General features: G+C 44.8%; 1 protein-coding gene across 1 annotated transcript in view; it reads left to right on the top strand.

The window, feature by feature from the left end:
• Window positions 1-20,991, top strand: part of icln (chloride nucleotide-sensitive channel icln) — a 42,525-nt gene extending 21,534 nt beyond the window's left edge. The window contains exons 4-5 of the mRNA XM_080283547.1: window positions 1,537-1,611; window positions 20,725-20,991. Of these exons, the coding sequence (XP_080139673.1) occupies window positions 1,537-1,611; window positions 20,725-20,846 (197 nt within the window). The 3' untranslated portion in view covers window positions 20,847-20,991. The remainder of the gene's footprint in view (window positions 1-1,536; window positions 1,612-20,724) is intronic.
• Window positions 20,992-21,894: the final 903 nt, after the last annotated feature.

Raw genomic sequence — 21,894 nt, forward strand, 5'->3', positions numbered from 1 at the left:
TGTGATAAATATTGAAAGTTTTTTCTGGAACAGGTGGAAAATTTAACCATTTCACTCTCCAAATCTCCTGTGTGAGGACAGCTACCCCTAATTATATTTTTTGTGCACGGAAGAAAATGACTGGTCATTTCCTCTCACCCAACACTTGCCAGAGACAATGAGAGCAAGCTTGGTCCTCAAACACGATACATTTGCCCAGTTTGCTCTTTACCTATTGCAGACACCAGATGAATGTGTGGATGATGTAATTCTTGCAAAGAATGGATCCAGACCACATGCAGTACAATACCAGACAACACCACAGCATATGGGTATGTGACAGGTGCACTCAAATATAATTCCCCTTACCCCATCCACCAACTCCCCATGCTAACACTACCACTGCCGCCACAACTCAGCTCCTGCACATAATCGCTGCACCTACAACACTGTTCTACGCTAGATGCACACAGCCTGAAGTGCTGCATAAACATAACTTTTTTGTTTTATGCAAGTAAGGTCAGGAAGGGACCAAAGGCTACAAGCCTGCAAAGACTGTTCTCTCAAAGAAAAAGTAAGATAGTAGAAAGCCAAATTCAAAATCCATTCATTTGGAGATTCCTGGACACATTGCATAACTGGAGGTAATGGGCAGTAGAAAATACAGACTGAGGAAGACAGTTCCAGAGTCAACCTGTTGCATACATGAAGGACTGGGAGTAACAGCTAAATCTTGCATTAGAGAGTTGGACTGAAAAGGGACGAGTTTGCTGGTAGACGGGTGCTTCGTGCCTCTTGCAGTGGTGGAGGGATGCAAGCAGACAGTTTAGAGGAGCAGTGACCATTGAAATGGCAAGAGAAATGAGATAAAGATGCAACAGTGCAGTGAAGAGACAGAGCTTGAAGGGAACCAGTAAGAGAAGGAGAGTTATTGAGACAAAAAGCTTTTGACTCCACCTTGTTAAGAAGAGCTTTGTGTGGGGAACTTCCCCACAAATGTGAGTTGGACCCTACACAGAGGCAAATAAAACCCGTGTATGAAGTAAGTACCGGTAACTAGTAGGGGGACCACAGTTGCCTAATGCGGCCAAAGGGTTAATAGAGTGGTAAAACGTTAGGATTTGCTGAAGACAGGAAGAAAGTAGATTGGTATGGTAAGTGAATGTGTGAATAAGCAAGACATGGAAGTTCATGAATGGTTGGTTGAAAAAGCAAATGAGTTTTTTGTGTTTTGGTCTCTATTCCACATGCACTATTATATATATATATATATATATATATATATATATATATATTTTAAATGGCGAAGCTGAAACTACATAAAGATTCAATAATGAGGGAGTTGGATGTTTGGTCTAGGTGCTCCGTTGGTGATTTGCTTTTATTTTTTCCTGTCTTTATTCTGGATCTCTCTCAACCTGTGTAGTAGTGGGGAGTAGGTTTATGATGGTAATAATGATTTTTTTTCTTGTTTTATTTCTCATACTTCCATTGGCCTTTGGTCCTCTTCTTCTGTCACCAGTATTCGGTAATATTAACGAGGAAAACTACTTACAGATGATGATGATGAGGGTCAGTATGCGGTGAGCCAAAATGGACACCACCTCCCCGATACTCATGACAGCATGGACGGTAAGGAGAAACCCCATATTATTGTTTTTGATAAATAATTCTAAGTAAGGTACCATCATCATCAAATATTGTAGTAATGTTAATTTCTGTTTAAAAGACAGTATATTTATATAGATGCAGAAGTGAAGTTTAGAATAAATGAAGTAGGAAAGGTGCTGGGAGGAATGAAAAAAGTGTTTAAATGTCGTTCGCTTAGAATGGATGTAAAGAGAAGGCTGTATGAGGGTGTTGTGGTACCGACTGCATTATATGGGGCTGAAACATGGAATATGGGTGTAGCAGAGAGGAAAAGTTTGAATGTAATGGAGATGAGATGTCTGAGGAGTATGTGTGGAGTGACGCGTATGGATCGAGTGCGAAATGATGAAGTGCGAAGGAGAACTGGAGTTGTTCGGGAGATGGCTGGTAGAGTTGAGCAGAGGGTGTTGCAATGGTTTGGGCATATGGAGAGAATGGATAATGAGCGATTGGTGAAAAAGATAACTAGATCTGATGTGAGAGGTGTAAGACTGAGAGGAAGACCACGAATAGGATGGATGGACAGTGTGAAGAGAGCGCTGGATGCGAGAGGGATGTCTGTTGAGCAAGGAAGAGTGGCTGTGCGTGACAGAAATAAATGGAGAGAAATTGTGAATGAATAAGTGATGACGCAGCCCTGAGGGGATATTCTCCCGCTTTTGGTCTGATCAGCTAGTCAGGTCAGGTGCGGGTAAGGGGATGGGTCTGTTATGATGTGGCAGGGGTAAACCAGTTCTGCTGTCGGGCCCTGCTGTGGATGTCACTGATTGCATTGCGCAGTTGACCCTTGTGCGGTGTGATGCAGTGAGGATCTGTCCGTTCTCCCCTTTGGGGCTAAGATGCGAATAAATGTGTTTGAATGGATGAGTAAATGGAGAGTGAGTCGTCCTGTCTCGGCTACCTCCCTTTCCTTGGGGGAAGCAGCCTAGGTATATAGATAGATAGATAGATATTTATTACTGCAGTACTCTTACTACAATCAGTGTGGCTATCTATATCTGTCCGTCTAAAGTCAGATGCAATAATCCTGTAAGGGGTGGCTGTTTGTCTTTGAGTTATTTGTTTTTACAGGGAGGGGCACTAATCTTCCGCCAACCCATTTGTTGACATACGGAACACATGGGTTGGTTATATGGTTACCACCCAGCATTGTAAATGGTTTCCTGGCTTACAGGAAACCATGTGGATTGTCACTCAATGCAAAGCCACCTGAAAAGGAAAGAAGGGTAATAAAAAGTGACGGGAAGGATGGGAGAAATAGGAAGAGAGGAGGGCAGACACTGGAAGTGAATGATAAAGGTGAAGGAAAAAGTAGGCAGCACTACATCGTGAGTGGATGAAGGTCACCATCACCTACCACCAAATTGATGTGGCACTGTTTTGTATGTTCCAGTATGTATCTTAGTGATTCAGACTGCCCAGAGAACTGTTCATTACATGTTAAAAAAAAAAGGGCAAACTGGAAAAAAAAAATACAGCGATTCTCAATTTATCCAACATAATACAGTAATCCCTCGATTATCCAACGTAATAGAGCCAAAGGCATGTCTGGATAGTGGATCTGTCTGGATAATGGACTTCTCACAAGGCCTCCCTTTGTACATACCCTGACCATTGTAAAAGGCCACTACAGTACACCATACGACACTTATTCCTGGTGTTTTACAGTACTTTTTCTGGTCAAGTAGACCTATAAACAACAACCAAGCAGTTACCATGGTCAGGCAATCAGTCACTAAACAACAGCCGAGCAGTTACCTTGGTCAGGCAGACCCATGAACCACAGACAATCAGTCACCACTGCAGGACCATACCTGTAGTGACAGAAAAAAAAAAAATAGCCTTGCTGGACGAAAATGTTTGCACAGCCAAAATTTCCACCCGGATGCAAGCATTTTGTCCAGATAAAATGGAAAAATGTATGAACAATGGCTTCAAACAGCCAGATCACAGTGTCTGGACAATGGATTGACTGGATAATGGACGTCTGGATAATCGAGGAATTACTGTAAAGCCAAAGGCATGTCCGGAAAATGGATCCGTCCTGATTATGGACTTCTCCCCTGGCTCCCCTTCATACGTAACCTAACTTTGATAGCCTTTGTAAAAGGCTACTACAGTAATTCGTACAACACATGATCCTGTTTTTTTTTTTTTAACAGTATATTGTCTGGTCAAGCAGACCTATAAACCACAGCCAAGCAATTACCATGGTCAAGCAGACCCATCAACCACAGACAAGCAGACATGAAAAAACATGAAAAAAATGGCTATGCAAGAGAAATGCAGTGGAAACACAAAACATAATGGTAAAATGGAATAAAGTCATGGTCATCATCATCATCTGGACTTCCTTTCCCACCCTAGGGCAGGGTGAGGAGTAGCAACATCCAGTCAGCTCAAGTTTGACCATTGCAGTGGGGCTCGCTTCCATCCACTCATTACTCAAACCCCTGGAATCCTGGCTATATCTGATATGCCAAAAAACATGCACCACATTCTGTAGCATCACATAAACGTATTCAATAGAGTCAATCCAGATGCTGTCATATTAAAAGGGGGTCCCAAATCCCTGAGCTTGCACTTCTTCTTACAAATCATGGTAAAATATAATAAAATCATGGTACAGTACAGTAAACTAAAATAAAATTAAGATGAACACTCACAGTTCCTTGCAGGGCATTGTGCTGAATAATCTGCTAGCTCCTTGACTGTTGCACTGCAGCTGGCGAAGCTGTTGCGCTGCACAGTACATTCCGTATGGTCTAGTGGCATACCCTGATGAGCTTAGTTGGAGTCAGAGTCAAGGAGGAAGTCTGTCAGTCGGCCCAGGGGAGCGGCTGTGGAACTTGGAGGTGGACTGCCCACTTGAGGTGACTCAGCCACAAACTCACCTCCAGGGGACGCACAATGGCTGACGACATGCTAGTTTGTGGTTCTGTCATTGAAGGCATAGTTTGACGCTGTGATGATGGCCGAGAAGAGGTGGGCTCGGCGGGGGTCAGAGGCCTGAAAAAGGAGTCTACTGTATCTTGGACTGGCAATAGGAGCGACGATTCAGGTGTTGGATGACACTTTGCCACACAGAATGCAGATCCTCCACGAGATGAAGAGGCACCATCTCTTTGTCACAATCTGGGTGTTTGGCATACTCAAGCACCTGCTCGAGATTTGTCCAGAATGTACTCAGGCAGGGGATGGCTGGAGTCCTGCAGTTCTCCGGGTCGTCTGTGTCATCCTTGTTTCTCTCTTCTGGCCAGGCATCAGCAGCAAAAGCGGCAATGTTGACGTCAAACTTAACCTGAAAGCTGGATCGCCCCCATCGTCATCTAACCACTCCCACACGTCATCGACATCCACAGCCTTGCCTGCGTTATGAAGGCGAGTGTGGAAGCCTTCCACGTCAAAGCCCAGAAAGTCGTGTCTGCGCTTGTGTCCCTGAAGGAGACGAGACCAACTACTTTCGAGGGTTTTCGCAGAGACTTCCTTCCATGCACTCGCCTAGTTGTACACTGCAGACTTAAGGTTGTAGCATCGCAGGTTTTCCAGTGTTCTCTGCCCTCGTGTGTCCAGCCGCTGACTCTGCTTGCCCTCATCCACGAGAACAGCCATCACTTCATCCAGGAACTTCTGTCAGTATAGTCTTTTCTTGGCTACAATAACACCCTAGTCCATTGGTTGAATCAGAGCAGTGGTATTAGGTGGCAAAAGCAAGCACCTAAAGTGACCTTTATCTGTAACCAATTCCTTCTCGGATGGATGCACAAGGACATTGTCCAGGAGAAGAGCCTTTACCTGGTCACTAGAGATTCTAAGTTCCTCCATTTGATAATGGATGGCCTTCTTGACAAAATTTCAGTGGAACCAAGCTGAGAGGATCTTGAAAGTAAACCTAGCCTTCACAGAATGGACCCACACAACAGGAAGGACATCCATTAGTTCACGAAGGCAATGGGGCTACTTTGCCCAACCAACAATAACGGGCTTCAGTCAGTGCGACTCATTAGCATTGGCACAGCACAAAGCAGATCCCCATTGCCTAGGTAATTTGTGGCCTGGCACACACTTCTCATCTGCCACGGTGTTTGTGAGCACTGAGCGGTTGAAGAGGCCAGTTTTGTCAGCATTATAGACTTGACTGAGAGTGAGGCCCTCCTTCTCAGTCAGGCCTAACAATTTCTGATGAAATTCTTCCACTCCCTCCTCATTAGCATCCAGAGCTCCGCCATGGGTCTTACAATTTATAAGGCCACGTTGAAGCTTGAACCTGAACAACCAACCTTCAAATGCCATGAAATCAGGGACATTGTGAAGGCGGGCAAACTTCTTAGTAGAGATGTACTGATTTATCGGTATCAGTGCTATTGGCCCATTTTTAGAGTATCGGAATCAGTATCAGCTGATTTTCTGCTGATACTACCAATACCTAGAAGGAATTTTGTGCATAGCATATTAATCGCTGGAAGTTATTGTTAAATGGAATTTGGATATTTTATAGGGATGAAAAAGAAATTATTGGTCATCATCATCATCATCATCATCCGGACCTCCTTTCCCACCCTAGGGCAGGGTGAGGAGTAGCAATGTCTAGACAGCCCAAACTTGCCCAATCCAATGGGCCACGCTTCCGTTCACTCATCATTCAAGCCACCGGAATCCTGGTAATATCCAATTACTTAGTATCATATTACTGTTCTTTGAGTACATGGCGTGTATGGTAGTAATACAGTACATTCATTGGTAATGAGACACATCTGCCGCCATGGACATGTATGAGACAGGTTGATAGCCTCGCATCAGCGGCTCAGGGTCCTGCCACAGCCCTCAGACGGCAGGCACCACCCTCCCTCACTGGTATTGGTATCGGTATTGGTAGTAGTATCGGTATTGGTCCAATTTTGTGGTATTGGTATCAGTCAAAATTTTGGTATCGGTACATCTCTACTTCTCAGGAGTGGCCTTCAGCTCGGTGCCTTCCCCACTCTGCATCCCTCGTGAATCACATTCTTCCTTATCCTGTCCACTCCTAGCACCCCGCAGTCCCATCTCCAGTGCTTGCACTGTCAACCATTCGTTCCTGTGTCACACCACAGTTTCATACCCGTATGTTAGAGTACGCACTAAACCTCCTTCGTGCAAGCATTCAGCGGGTGCCATACCTCTTCTTATTGTTATTTTGAATATTTTATAATTACCGGTATCATTATTATTATTTTTATTATTACCGTAATCCCTCCAAGATCCGATGTAATAGAGCCCAAGCAACGCCTGGGACTTGGTCTTGTCTGGGACTTGGGAAAAATGCCCCTGAACAGGCACTTATAGACCCCAACGCAACATAACTTTGAAAGCCACGTGAATAACACCGTACTGGACATGCACATCACCTAATTAAGACCCTGTTCACACAAATGAGGGACAAAAACCATGAAATAAATGAAAAGGAACCAGAGAATGAGAAATCAGAAGTGAGTAAGGAAAATATTTACCAGTGTACAGGGTACTTAAGACACGTCTGTGACCATCGCAAAGATTAACCTGTGAATTGTGCAATTACTTTTTTTTTTTTTTTTTTATGCCACCCCGTGGTGTGCAAAAAATGAAGAAATTTTGTGTGTGTGTGTGTGTGTGTGTGTGTGTGTGTGTAAACTTGAAGATAAACATCCAGACATCATCTGGTGAAAAGAAAAACTCTCTCCATCTTTGTGTAGCTCCATGTGTAAGTTTGCCTAGGGGTGGAGTAATCAGCGGTGATGCATGGCCAGCACAGCCTGAGCTGTGGCTTGTAGCTCGACGCTACCAAGCCTGAGCTGTGGCTTGTAGCTCGACGCTACCAAGCCTGAGCTGTGGCTTGCAATCCACGGGTTAACCTGTCTCCTCAGTGGCTCTAACAGTGGTGAAGGTGCACTTGAAGCATGTACAGTAATCCAGTGTGCGCTGCACTTAATTCTTTTGCACTGTGAATTATAATTGCATAACACTGCACATTCTGTTCTTACTTGCACCACACCAGTTGCAACAAGCTAGTGTTGCACTCTGCACTTAGTCCTTTACACTCTGAATTCCAGTTTCTTAACAATGCACAACACTGTAAATTCCCATGTGGTCTAGTGGCAAGGTATTGCAGTTTATTCACTGTCAGAGCCTGCAGCAAGTAGGGCACCACCACAAAAGCGAGCACATGGGCAGCCATGGCAATGAGCGTGCAGTCACAATGGTAGGTAGGCGGGAAATGGGGAGGATGCAGGGACGCTCCAGCAGATGTTGCCGGAACTGCGCATCAAAACACAGCTGTTCATCACTGCGCGGCAAATTTTGAGTAGGGATGAACACATACAGGCTTCTTCTTGTACTTGTTCTTCTTCTTCTTCTTCTTCTTTTTGTTTTTTTCTCCCAGATGTCCGGATATCTTAGGGAATAATCCTAGACTTGGACTAGTGGACCCAGGCCCAAAATGTCAGGGACTTGGGGTGTCCAGGGTCTGAAAGGAATTATTTATTATTTTTATTATTATTATGCAACTCAACACTCCCTCTCTTTTCTTTTTTTTCATTCATTCTTCCCTCTTCCTTCTATCTATGGGTGACTCTACACTGAGTAACAAGCCAAATGATTTCTTGTACACCAGGAAACCATTTACTACGCTGGGTGGTAACCGTATAACCAAATTATGGCACCTGGTGGTTTAGTGGGTAATTAAGGCACTCCAGTCAAATTGGGCCTGTGCAGGTTTATCTCCAAGGGGTGATTGGGGTTTATTGCTCACACAATGTCACTCAGGGATGAGTGAGGCTGGTCACTTTCATCTTAAATGTCAGGACCAACTTGCCTAGCCCAGGACTCCTACGCTCCTCATGGGACAGCGCAGGATTAGATGATGATGATAATTATTATTAATATTTATTATTACTATTATTACTGTAGTACAGTACAGTAAACTCTCAATTATCCGTTTTAATTCAGCTAAGCTCTAAGCTGAATAAAGTGAAATGCCAGATATTACATATTCAGCTCAGCATCGGCTCTTAGCGAGATGTTTTGATTCTGTCTGTCTCGAGCCTCGTATCTGAAAAACTTTACCACGAGTAAAAGATGAAAACTAAGCACATAAAAACAATACAGTAATGATACAGTGTAGTAATACAGTAGGTAGTGTACTATTGTATGTACTCATCAAGTGTTGGCAACAATGGAGGGTAGAGTTGTACACCATGCAATACAGTACCACACTGTCCTGTACGGTACACATAATCTCATGTGGTTTAGTGGCAGACAGCACCCCCAGTGATTACTCCAGTTCCACCACATGTGGCTTTGATCTCAGCCAAGGGTACAGAAGTAGGTTGTGGGGATGGACTGGCAGAGGGTATCAGGTGGAGACACCATAGTCGGTGGGGCTTATGGTGGTGTCATGTCCAGGGTGCCTGGCTGAAGTGAAGAAGAAGTTGCTGTGGTGGTGCCTCGCTGGGGTAAACAGTGTCAGTGTGAGGAAGTAGAGGGCTCGGGTGATAGAGGCCAGTCCAAGGAGGTCAAAGGCTGGGGCAACAGAGGACGATGTGAGGAGGTCGAGTGCTGTCGCGATGGAGTGGAAGGTGTCACGGGATGGAAAAAGGGTGTGATGGAGGACTGCCTGGGGATCTTTCTTAACAGCAGCTTTATCACTTTCTCATGGCAGGTAAATGGCCATGGCATCAATAAAGATGGGCTGCGGATTAGGATGCTTGCAGTAGTCAAGAAAGACATCCATTGCATCATGAACCTGCTAGAGCCTTGGGATTTCTGCCACTTAATCATCATCATTGTCTTCCTCTTCCCCTTCCCCTTCATCCTTAGTGACCCCTGAAGTCACGGACTCCATAATTTCTCCTTGGACAGAGTCTGGTGCCCGAGGTCTTACTCATCCACTTCTAGCCAATCGTAGATCGTATTCTCAGTTACCTGTTCTCCTGCTGCCTCCATATGCTGGATGAAGTCCTGAGCTTCAGTGAAAGCCGGTAAAGTCAGCAATGGTTTCCTCACCCTTCAGAAGCTTATTCCAACCATGCTCACGCATGAGCATGCATCCAGTTAAGGATGTGAGGTTGGCCAAGGTCTTCTCCCCCCTACTGACCATGCCTTGGGCTGCCTCCTCCTCGTCCTCGATCACAACCATCATGTCTTCCATAAACCTTTTCTGTTACAGCTGCTTTGTTGCCACAATAATACCCTGGTCCATGGATTTTAAGAATGAGGTCAAACTAGGGGGGCAAGAACATGACCCAAATACAACCTCCATCTCCAACCAACTCCATCTCAGAAGGATTAGCTGGAGCGTTGTTGAGGAACAGCAGAGTCTTCACTTGGTCGTGGGCAAGGCCAAGATTCTCTGTTTGATAACGGATAATCTCCTTCACAGCATGATTTTAGAACCAGCCTGAAAATCTTGGCTGTAAACCAAGTCTTCAGAGAGTGGAAATAAATCACTGGGAGACTGTCCACTAACCCCCCAGAGACAGTGTGGCTGTTTGGCACACCCCACTACAACAAGTTTCAGATGATGGGAGCCTGTTGCATTGACAAAACAAAACAGAGACTCACTGTTTGCTCACCTTATGACCAGGTAATGACTTCTCTTCAGCCAAGGTATTAGTTGGGACTGACCTGAAGAACAGTTTCATCAGCATTGAAGCATAACCCTTCTTCATCAATCAGGTTTTTAAGCTTGGTGCAAAACTCGTCAACTCCTTCCGTGTCTGCATCCAACACTTCACCATATTTATCTTGTTGGACAGCCCATGTCGAGGTTGAAACCGAGTCAGCCAACCTTCCGACATCTTGAAATCCGCAGTCTCCAGATGCTCAGCATACTTGATGGCTGCAGCCCTCAGCTCAATGGGACACATAATCACACCACTGCCACACTTGTTGAAACCACTTCAGACAGGCGTGGTTGAATTCACCAAAGCATGGCATGACCATCAACTTACTTTCAATCTTTTATGACATTGCAGTCACACCATGTTGACCTTGGAAGAACTTCTTAATAGAATGCTTGTTCTGCAAATCATGCAACATAATCTGGAGAATGTCGCAATACTCCATTAGCCTTATGATGGTCTAGCCTAGCTCCATCTTCTCGATTATCCCCATCTTCTCCATGGAGAAAATTATACAGTGCCTCTTAGCAGGTGGTGAAGGCACTGTGGAGTCAATGACCAGGACAATACACAAGGCCAGCAGGAGGGCATCACCACAAAAGCAACAAACTCAGCCATCACGCACAACTAGCGTCGAATACAGTAGCAAGCACAAAGGCATGTGGGAAGGGGAAACAGCACTGGGAGGTTTGTACTCATGAGCAGTACAGTACACAATACATTTTTCGCAATTACAGTAGAGCATTAGGTCATAAGCACCGACAGACCATTAGCTTTGCCCTAACAATGAACATAGGACCATAGTACGCCACAGAGTTAGTTACAGCACCAGGGTTTTGTGACTGCATGGTCAGAAGATTGGAGCGCACAGGCACGTCTTCACTCTGTGACATCCACAGGCAAGAATGAGGGTGTAGCGGTATTCTTGGTGCGTCAGGTTAGCCGCGCCCATGACAGATTCTAAGTGGCTGGCACGTAGCAGGAATTTTCATTGGCTCGTAAGTTCCAGGATTTACCCTAGCACTGGTCTGGTTGAGATGCCTCAATGCCAGATATTGCATTGGACTGGTGGTTACATTCCTTTACAGTACCAGATGTTGCATAATTTTGCCTGATACTGCTTTAATGGTGTAAGAGGGGGTTCAGGGAAACACCTATGCCCAACATTCCTTTACTCGTCTCTTGATACATTCTGGCGGGAGTGGGTAGGGTCCCGTTTTCCCATACTGCTGCCGAGTGGCCCAACATACAGCCCTTGCATTCCCCCCCCGCCACACACACACAATAGTTGTATATCTTACACTGAATAAGAATTGGGTAAATACATATGAAATTACAGAAATGGCATAAGTACAGGCTATGTTGGCAATGTTGGTAACAGCATTCATATCAAGAAAAAAAATGTGGGACTCTTCACTGGTACATCAACATAACTTTACCAAAAAAATAAGAACAGTGAGTGGTAAATGTTACACATAGTCAGAGAGCCACCTAGGCTGCATACACACTCTTTTAGGACATTGGGTAGATGGCAAAGGCCAACGTGTAGGACATGACGATCCAGGTGTGAACATATCATCCACCGGGTGTGGTGAGCCAGGTGTGGCAGGAGAGCCGCTGACATTTTGTCGTTGTCGAGACTGCCCCCGTCGCCTGTGTTTATCCGTAACTGCCTCTTGGCAGACTTTATGGCAGCCTCTGCTCTGCCATTGGACTGTGGATAGTGGGCAGAGGAGGTATGTCTCTCCATCCCACACCTTCTGAAGAAGGCGCACGTCATCACCAACAAGGTTGGTCCCGCCATCAGTGGAGATCCTCTTGGGTGCTCCCCACCATGTGAAGTACTTTCAAAGCTGGGCCATGAGCTTGTTGGAGGTGGTGCCGCTTGGGAAATGGGCAATCTCCAGCCACCCCTGAATCTGTTGGTGTATGCCAGGTACACTCGATCATCAGGCTGTGGCAGATTCGCCACTGTGTGTTGGAAGGGTTATTCCAGTGCTGGTGTAAGGATAAGTGGTTCAGCTGCCCGGGACGGGGCATGGGGGTTGCAGGCGGCACACGAATCTCTGTAGTACTGAAGGCCACCCTTCATACCTGGCCAATACACTGTCTGCCTTGCTCTTCTTAGCATGGTGTCGAGCCCTTGGTGGCCAGCGTGGAGGTCTGGGCGTCAGCTGGTGATGAAGGGCCTCAGGAATAACCAGGCAGACGGACCTGTGGTCAAATGTGTGTCATGAGTCCATGCGACACTGCCAGCCTGTTCCTGACACCGTAGAACTGACGCAGGAGTCTCCTGTGATTTCTGCGCGTGCCAGTCACCTGCCAACACTTTGGCCAGGAGTAATTGGTAAACGGGATCATTGGCCCGCGGCGTGGAGGACCGCCTCTTCATCCAGGGTGATACGCTTGTCCTGGCTGAATGCAGCAACGGTGGGCTGAGCCATGGCCATGTCCAGGACATCAGCCAAATCGTCGTCTGTGGTGTCTGGTTGCTCCCGGAGGGCAGGGTAGTGGGACAGGAGGTTGGCTGCACAGTTCCGTTTTCCTGGAAGATATTTCACTTGGAACCTGTACTACAACGTTTTTTCCTTCAAGGTGAACAACCTTGGGTTGACAATGTCCTTCAATGCTTTGTCTCCTAAGAGCTTGACAAAGGGGCGATGATCAGTGACTAGGACTAAGTTGGGGCATCCAAGTAGAAAGAGGCGGGCTTTGCAGAGGCACCAGATGACCGCTGATGCCTCACCCTCCACAGGTCCATAACCCTCTTTGGCTGGCGTCTTGTGTCGACTGCCACAGAGCGCAAGACGCCACCTGCTCTTGCAGCAAAAGGGAGCCTCTGTCGACAGGCAAGTGCAGTACTACTGAAGAACCACAAATCCTATGCCTTCCTTGTTCCAGTCAATCATGGTAATTGTGGGTCTGTCTTTGTCATAAAAAGTGAGGCCTGCTTTTCCTGAAAGCCATCATGCCAGTACACATGCCTACCCCGGTGTTTGCGCAGCAGCAGCCTAAAGAGCTTCATGTTGGGGACTTTGGCAAAAATGGTGCCAAGTGGTTAACAAATCCATGCCAGGACTGGATGTCTGTTAAGGAGGGTTTGGCTGGCATGCTGAAGTTCCTGATGGCAGCCAGCCTCTCTTTTGTGGGCTTGTACAAGTCCCAGCCTATGTGGAAGCCGACAAACTCTACTTTCCTTCTACCAAATTTGAATTTCCCAGGCTTGAGGGTTGTGCCATCATTGTTGCACGTCTCTAAGAAGTTGTAGGTGTGCCAAAATGCATCCCCAATTCAGGCGTCGTACGGTAGTGTGTCATCGATGCATTTGAGTTTTCGTGACACGTCCATGATGGCGTCGTCGTACCTCTTGGTGTATTCACAATGTCCCACGGGGGTCCTGCGGTACCTGTAGCAACCCCAAGGGATGATAAATATCGTGAGCTTCTTGCTCAACTCCTCAAGCACCACCTGTTGGAAACCCCACTCTCCGTCAGCGGTCATCTTGTAGGTGTGGCAAGGGATGCTGGAAACCATATCGAAGGGCATAGGGGTGTGGTGTGTCTTTCTATGGCAGTCAGCATTGTGTTTCTGGAATTCGACAGTGGGCGTTGGGTCGCCCGACTTTTTGGCCACTACCACCATCCATGCGCATCACTCAGTTGCCTCCCCTGTTGACACCGGCTCAATCATGTCCTTTCGTACGTACTTGTCCAGCTGGTTCTTGACTCAGTGTCGTGGCACAGGTGCGGGAGTGTGGCAGGCGTACATCAGGAAGCAGGTGTATCCTGTGTGGCTCATCTGACATGACTGGGAGGGGGCACCTGTCAGTATTGAAGTTGGATGCCGAAAGTGCCGGAGGACTCACGCTTCCAACTGTGGGACGCTTTCCTTCAACGGCAGCGGGGGCATGGTGTCAGGCTTCTGCGGCAGGTTGTCTGCTGGGTCTGGGAAGCTTCCGCCACCTATGGCAGTTGATGCAACCAGTGGGAACTGGTGCGGGAAGTCGGGTGTACCAGACTCAATTCCCTGGCAACTAGAGGCAGCACTGTCAAGCTGACTCGACAAAGTAGACCTCCTGGGTAGTCGGGCAACTGGCGTAATGTATGTCACACATGGTAGATCCCATTGGCTTGAGAAGCATGTTTGCCACATCCCTTAAGCCATCCTGATGCTGCAACAGCGACTCTAGGAATGCCAAGCCAGCCACACACACATGTGCCCTGGTTTCAGCAACAGCTTGGACTTGGCAGGACTTCTTGCCACACCAGTGGCTAACGGTTACCCAAAGCATAGGCTGGACCGATTAGTTGGTGCCAGCGACCACCACAACCCCAGGAAACCTCCTGGTTATTGCCGGCTAATGCCTGTGGTCTGGCACCTGGCGGCCTACCATTGCATCTACACAACTTCTTGAAGTGGCCAGTTTTACCACACTGGTGGCATGCTAGGGACCCCACAGGGCATGACGACCTTGGTGGGTGGGAGTGCCGCAGTTGGGACTGGTGGGCCCTGGGACTTGAGGACGGAGCAGGCACAGGAGCTGGCTTGCTAGTTCCTGTCATGCTTAGAGTCTGGTCTCTCTGGAGTGCGTCTGGCAAGAGGCGCAGCACCTGCCGCCACACTTTCTTGCCCAAAAAGCCTACCAACACTGGCGTCCTTGTGGGCTGCCTCAAATATAGAGCAATATTTACACAAAGTATCCTCATCACAGAAGTTTTCTCACAACTGAAACACCTCTCTTTTAAGCACTGAATTATGCAACCCCACAATCAACTTTTGCAAAAGCATGTACTCCGATAGATCACCGTTGCAGTGGGGGCACTGAAACTTAGTAGCACTCTGGGTGGATCTCACAAGATAACTACTGATAGATTCACTGGGTAACTGATTTCCACTAAAAAAATTGCACCAATTAACTGCCTGGTTCATTGCATGGAGCATAATCCTTTTGATGGCATCCGCCTCCAACGACAATAAGGATCTCCACTGCACTAGGGAGATCACGGCGTCTAGGGAGCACTGGAGGGCTGGCGTGCAACACAGACGTACGTGCAGGACCGCGTCTGACAGTGGCCAACCATTGAGTTTCAACCAGCACCCGATGGATCATCTCCACAAACTAAAGGCTGCTGTCGACATCTCCGCCTCACCCTTGTCCAGGGCATCAGGTGCAGGAATCCTAGGTGGAGGTTGCTGCCAGGACATTAGTGGCGCCAAGCTCTGCTGCAATGTGGAGATGGCCGCTTGGGCCTGATATAACAACCTGAGAGGCACCACAGGTTGACAGCTGGACCTGGGAGTGGAAGTGGGCAGGCTTGAGCGCCGGGTAACAATGGCAGACATACAGATTGGACCAATCACTGCACCATGTAAGAGGGGGTTCAGGGAAACACCTGATGCCCAGCCTTCCTTTACTCGTCTCTCGATACTTTCTGGCAGGAGCGAGTAGGGCCCCGCTTTCCCATACTGCCACCAAGCGGCCTAACATATCATACATCCGTTAAGATAGTTGTTCCAGATCCTGTGATGACAGATAATTGAGAGCTTACTATTACTGCATTATTATTATTATTATTATTATTATTATTACAGCAATACCTCGATATATGATACTCCTAGATGCGATACACTGGCTTAACAGTGGGGGTAGAAATACCACCATACCCTACCTAACGATGGCCAAACCCAGGTGTAACAATGAGATTTGATTTTTTTGACTAGTTTTGATGATATTTTAGTCTAAAATTGAATGTTTAGGTTGATTTATAAACTGTTTTTAGACTTACTGTATTTTAGCCATAGATGGGGTAAACATTGTCATTTGTGGGTACGGTTTACTAAGCTTGATTTTTTCCAGACTTATAAATGACGATTTTCAGATTTTATTTGTTGGTTTTAGTGAGTTCTTTACAGGTGTTAGGCTTAGATTAGCTTCCTTGACAGCTTTTAGGCCATTTAGATTGGCCTTAAACTTGTTTTTGGGTTCATTTGGGTGGGTTTTGGGCCTGGTTTGGATGGAAATCCAAAGCTGGTAAACGTTCCACATTGCTTTACATGTTAAACGTTCCCTGATATTCGATACCCCACCTAACAATGGGGTTTTACCTGACCAATTACATTGTTAAACTGGGGTATGCTTGAATTATTATTATTATTATTATTATTATTATTACTGTTTTTTTCCAGTTTAGATTAAATTTAGTGGAGGGTTTGAAGGTAAGATAAAGAAGACATGCAGTTTTAAGAATGCCCATACAACAGTGAGTGTCACAGGGCAAGGTCAGTGTTTGACCTGTGTATATCCGTGTGTTAACAGAATAACTGAAACAGTTTTGATCTTATTTTAACCATAATAGGTGACAAGGTTGAGAGTCAGCCGAGAGGTTGACCTATTCTTTTTTAGAAGAAAGATCAGAAATCAATGTCAGCTTCAACAATTTCATCTAGTTTATACCAAGATGGTTTCAAGGTCAATCAAGGATGAAGGCATTTAATTATTGAGAACAGTCCATCAAAGGTAAAGGTCAAATGTGCAGCCATGTGACTGGAGAGTTTACTCATTTTGGACCAAACAGGGTTGACGGATTTATTGTCAGCCAGTGATGAAGGGATTCAGTTTTGAGAACAGTAGGTCACAGAGCAAAGTCAAATCTAACAGTTTTGATCTGATTTGGACCAAACTTAGTGGAAGGGTATTGAGTCAGAAAGCAATAAAGTACAGGTAATTCATTTTTTTTTTAACCAGTAGAATATCAAGGTCACAGGGCAAAGTCAAAATATCCAACTGTTATACTGTAGGCTTAGCACTTTTGTGTGTGTGTGTGTGTGTGTGTGTGTGTGTATTAACCTATTTGAATTTACCTATTTGTAGTATACAGGAATTGAGCAATGCTCGTGTTGTCCTGTCTCCATATCCACATTTATCTAGTCTACCTTTACACACATGAATGTTTTTCTCCTGCACCACCTTTTCGTCTAAGTCGTTCCAAATACTTATGTATTTACCTAATATACCTAATTGTGATATACACGAAATGTGCTATGCTCGTGGGTTCTCGTCGCTGTTTCTCAGTAAGGCAAATTTAGCTTTGAACTCGTTTAAGTTTTTAGACTGGATGATCTCTTTGTCCAAGCAGTTTCATAAGTCTATACTTCTGTAAGGAAAGCTATATTTCTTGATATCCTTCAAGCAGCTTGACTTTTTCAATTTCATTCCGTGTCCTCTTGTTGCTCTCTTATCCCATGAAAACAGATCTTCTCGGTCAATTTTATCTACTCCCACCATGGTCTTGAACACTGCAATCATGTCTCCCCTCTTTCTCCTTTCCTCTAAGGAAGGCAAATCCAACTTTTCCAGTCTCTCTCAGCCTCTCTCTGTATGATAGATCTTCCAAACTGGGGACCATCTTGGTGTGTGCATGTGTGGGTGCATGCATGCTTGAGTGTATGTATGTATATGTGCATGTGTGTGGTATTTTTTCCCCATTGCATGTGTATTGGACCACTGCATCTGTATTGGTATATATATCCATACAAGACTTTCATCCATTTATTTTTATTTAAAATACCTTATGATTTATTTTTTTATTTTTTTATTATTTATTTATTTATTTATTTATTTGTGGTAGGTGGGGGCACTCACCATCCACTCACTTGATGTAGTGCTGCTCTCGGGTGTCTGCCCTTTCCTCTCCATCTTTCTTTCCTTCCATTCTCTTCTGTCTTTCTTTCCTTCATTCTTTCCTTGTCCATCTGCCAATGGGTGACTTTACACTCTCTCTTCTGTCTTTCTTTCCTTCATTCTTTCCACTTCCTTCAGCCTGTGGGTGACTACACTGAGTGACAAGCCAAGTGGTTTCTTGTGCACCAGGAAACCATTTACTGTACTACGCTGGGTGGTAACCATATAACCAAATTTTGGCGCCTGGTGGTTTAGTGGGTAATTATTGCGCTCCAATCGGATTGAGCCGGTGAAGGTTTATATCCAAAGGGTGGTTGGGGTTGATTGCTCATGTAATGCCACTCAGGGATGAGTGAGGCTGGTCACTCTCGTCTTAAATGTCGGGACCAACTACCTAGGCCCAGGCTCCTACGCTTCTCTTGGAGCAGTGTAGGATTGGATTATGGATGGATGGACTATTTATTTATTATTATTATTATTTTTTTTTTTGACATCTTTCATGGTGTGTTTGAGTTCATTGGCCTTAGGCATATCAGAATTCTCCGGTTCACATTTCACAAGATCCATACAGATCCATCTTTTCAGTAAACCCGGCCTGAAGACAGTAACTTTTTGGCACGTCTTCTTTCACTCTACCTTGTTGATTTCCAAACCATCCTGTCTCTTCCATATTTATTTCATAACAAGACACATGGACCGTTATTCGAGCTATCGTCATATGAAACACAATTTGCATGCATGAAATTCAAGCTAATCAGCATAGTTTGCTAATGCTTGTACAGTACTCATTTTATTATCCAAAAGTCCTGCTCCCAATTAATATCTCACACTTTTTTAGTCATCCACTTCACTCCCTTTCTTTCACGTTTCTTGGAATACCATCGTTTATCTTCTATCTATCTGTGTGTCTGTAGCCAGATGCCATAATCCCATAAGAGGTGGTCATTTGTCACTGAATAAGTCGTGTTATGGGGAGGGCACTAACCTTCCGCCAACCCACTTGTTAACACATAGGGGACATATATGATTTGGTTATATGGTTACCACCCAGTGTTATAAATGTTGTCCTGGCTTACAGGAAAGAAGTGTAATAAAAAGTGACAGGTAAGTTGGGAAAAACAGGAAGAGAGGAGGGCAGACACAGAAGAAGAATGATAAAGGTGAAGGAAGAAGTAGGCAGCATTACCTGCCATTAAGTGAGGGCATGATGGTCGCCACCACCTTCCTTCCATAAATACATTCAGTGCTCTTATCGATATTAATTTTTTTCATCAGAACATCTCATTTAACACAACAATTGAAACCTGCCCAAGGCAGGTGTAGGACTCAGTTTAGAGATTCTTTTATTCTTTTTAAATGTGGGGCATCTGTAAGAGTGGTGCTGTTTGTCAGTCACTCCCTAATTAAGGTTCTCAGGCTTATGATGCTTCACACCCATAGATTTTAGCAAAGCCTCATATTAGGGCCTTGATGGTCCTACTTCTGTTAGTCTGCACTGTACTTCTGTACCTGTCTTAGTAGACCATGTGGGACAGAGGAATTCCATGTCCTACAACCCCTGCTGTCTTAACATAGTTGCCTTTTTTAACATGCACAGCATATGTAGGTTTATTCTTTATTCCCAGTCAGGGATACCCTGGCTCTCATGCTCGGCATATGTAGGTTTATTCTTTATTCCCAATCAGGGATACCCTGGCTGTCATGCACAGTATGTAATGTTTGCATATTTCTGCCATCTTCACAGAATAAAATGGTTTGAAGGTGGAAATAACATATACAGTATTTTAATTAGTGCCTTACAATACAAAATAGTACTAATATAGCTGTAATGTGCATGTGAGACTGGTGTGGCATGAAAATGAGAAGTCAAGAGTGAGAGAAGTGGAGATGGGACTGCTGAGGCATATATGTGGAATACAGAGAGTGTATAAGATACAAAATAATGTGATTCTTGAAAGATGTGGAGTGAGGAAGTCTGTGGACTCCAGAATCGAAGAGAATGTACAGAGATGGTTTGGTCATGAGGAGAGAATGGATAACAGTAGAGTGGTGAAAAAGGTATATGTTTGTGAGTTTGAAGGAGGGAGAAGGTGAGATAGGCCAAGGAGAAGGTGGAGGGATATGGTGGATGAGTGTATGAGGAAGGGAGGTTTGGAAGTCGGTGAGGCTAGGGGACTGACAAGAGATCAAGCTGGCTGGATGAATATTGTGAGGAGAAGCGCATGATCAGGGGTTTGGCACCCCTTTTTAATGTGACAGCGTCCGGATCGACTATCAGATACCTTTATGTGAAGCTACAGATATCGTGAATGTTACTAGCATGTCAGATAGAGCCAGGATTCCGGGGGCTTGAATGATGAGTGAATGGAAGTGTGGCCCATTTGAGTGAGCAAATTGGGGCTGTCTGGACATAGCTACTCCTCACCCTGCCCTAGGGTGGGAAAGGAGGTCTGGATGATGATGATATATATATATATATATATATATATATATATATTTTCCAGCTTCCGGTAGAGTATTTCCAGTTTCAGACCATGTAATTTGGTGGTGCTGGCTGTGTATAGCTGTGTATCAAATCATAAAGTAGTCTTTTGAAAATGTTTTAGACTGAGATGCCATTTCACACCACTCATACGGCCTACTGTGAACTTTTAAGAAGGGACTGGAAATGCATTATTTTCACTTGCATATACAGATCTCCACAAACTTAGTGTAATGACAATAGTTTTGAGTTGTAGTGCTTCAGAAATACTGTATATACCCCTTTTTACCTGACAGAGGATATGGAGGATGCCCGAGTTGGGGTTCGAGGACCTGCAAACCAAGATTCAACTGGAGGAGATGAGGAAGAAGAGGAAGAAGCAATGGAAACAGGACAGTTTGATGATGCAGAAATGTGAGAAGGAATAGGAAAACTGATGAGGTATTGTGGTTAGATGAAGGCTTGAAGAGAGGAGGATATAATCTACAACCAAGTTGAAGAGAAGATAAGAAAGTTGAGAATGCACGAATCATCTGAAATGTTAAAAGATAGAGAGAGAGAGAGAGAGAAAAAAAAAAAGCCTTATATTATACATACAGTGTCAGAAAAGGATGACCAAAGGCAGGATAGTCAGCTACTACAAATCTGAGAATGGGAGAAAGACAAGGCTGAAATTATTAAACAGTGCAGAGAACTAGAGAAAAGGGAGTTATTTGGAAAGAGGATGTATAGCAAACAGTGGTACTTCAAGGGGGGAGAGAAGTGTGAAAGTGTAATATGTCTGTGAGAAATGGAAAATTACACAAAGATGAAACTCGTTACAAATATGTGAGTTAGAATGAAAATGGAAAGAAATAGAGTAAGGGCTTTGCAGCATTCCGATTAGAGCCAGTTCAGTGGTGAAAGAAATTCAGTAAAGGAGTTTTTGCTATAAATGGGAAGGTAAGAGAAGTATGGTATATTGCATATACAGTATTTTTTTATACTGAGTGTTATAGCATTGAGCTGCTGCTGTTTTGAAGGAACAAAAGTGATAGTAGAATTATGCTTGGAGGCAAAACAAACTGGGACTTGAGGGATAGTCTTGTGCTTGAATCTATAATGATCTCGTAAGCAGAATTTTGCTTTTAGAAAGCTTATTTTGCTCTCTCTAATTATTAGTCTTGCTAAGTTAGCACAGATTGTTAATGGTTAGTAATTCCTTTTTCAGTACACTAACTCCTCACTTTGTGCATTCGTATTTTGCATGACTATACAGTACTTTATGCAGCAACTTCATCTGTGACCTGCCCGTGGCATATATGGAAAACATGCAGTTTGCATGAATTGATATATTGATAACAAGGAAATCGAGCCCGAGAGCAACATCTCACACAACCCGCACAGAGATGTTATGTGGTTCCCTGTTAATTACAGTACGGTGCTGTACCAGTACATGTAGTGCTCCCCCCCCCCCTTTTTTTTTT

Source organism: Coenobita brevimanus, chromosome 98, assembly GCF_032717465.1.
Source record: "Coenobita brevimanus isolate Jiangsu-jjx chromosome 98, ASM3271746v2, whole genome shotgun sequence".
In the NCBI taxonomy this organism is placed as follows: domain Eukaryota; kingdom Metazoa; phylum Arthropoda; class Malacostraca; order Decapoda; family Coenobitidae; genus Coenobita; species Coenobita brevimanus.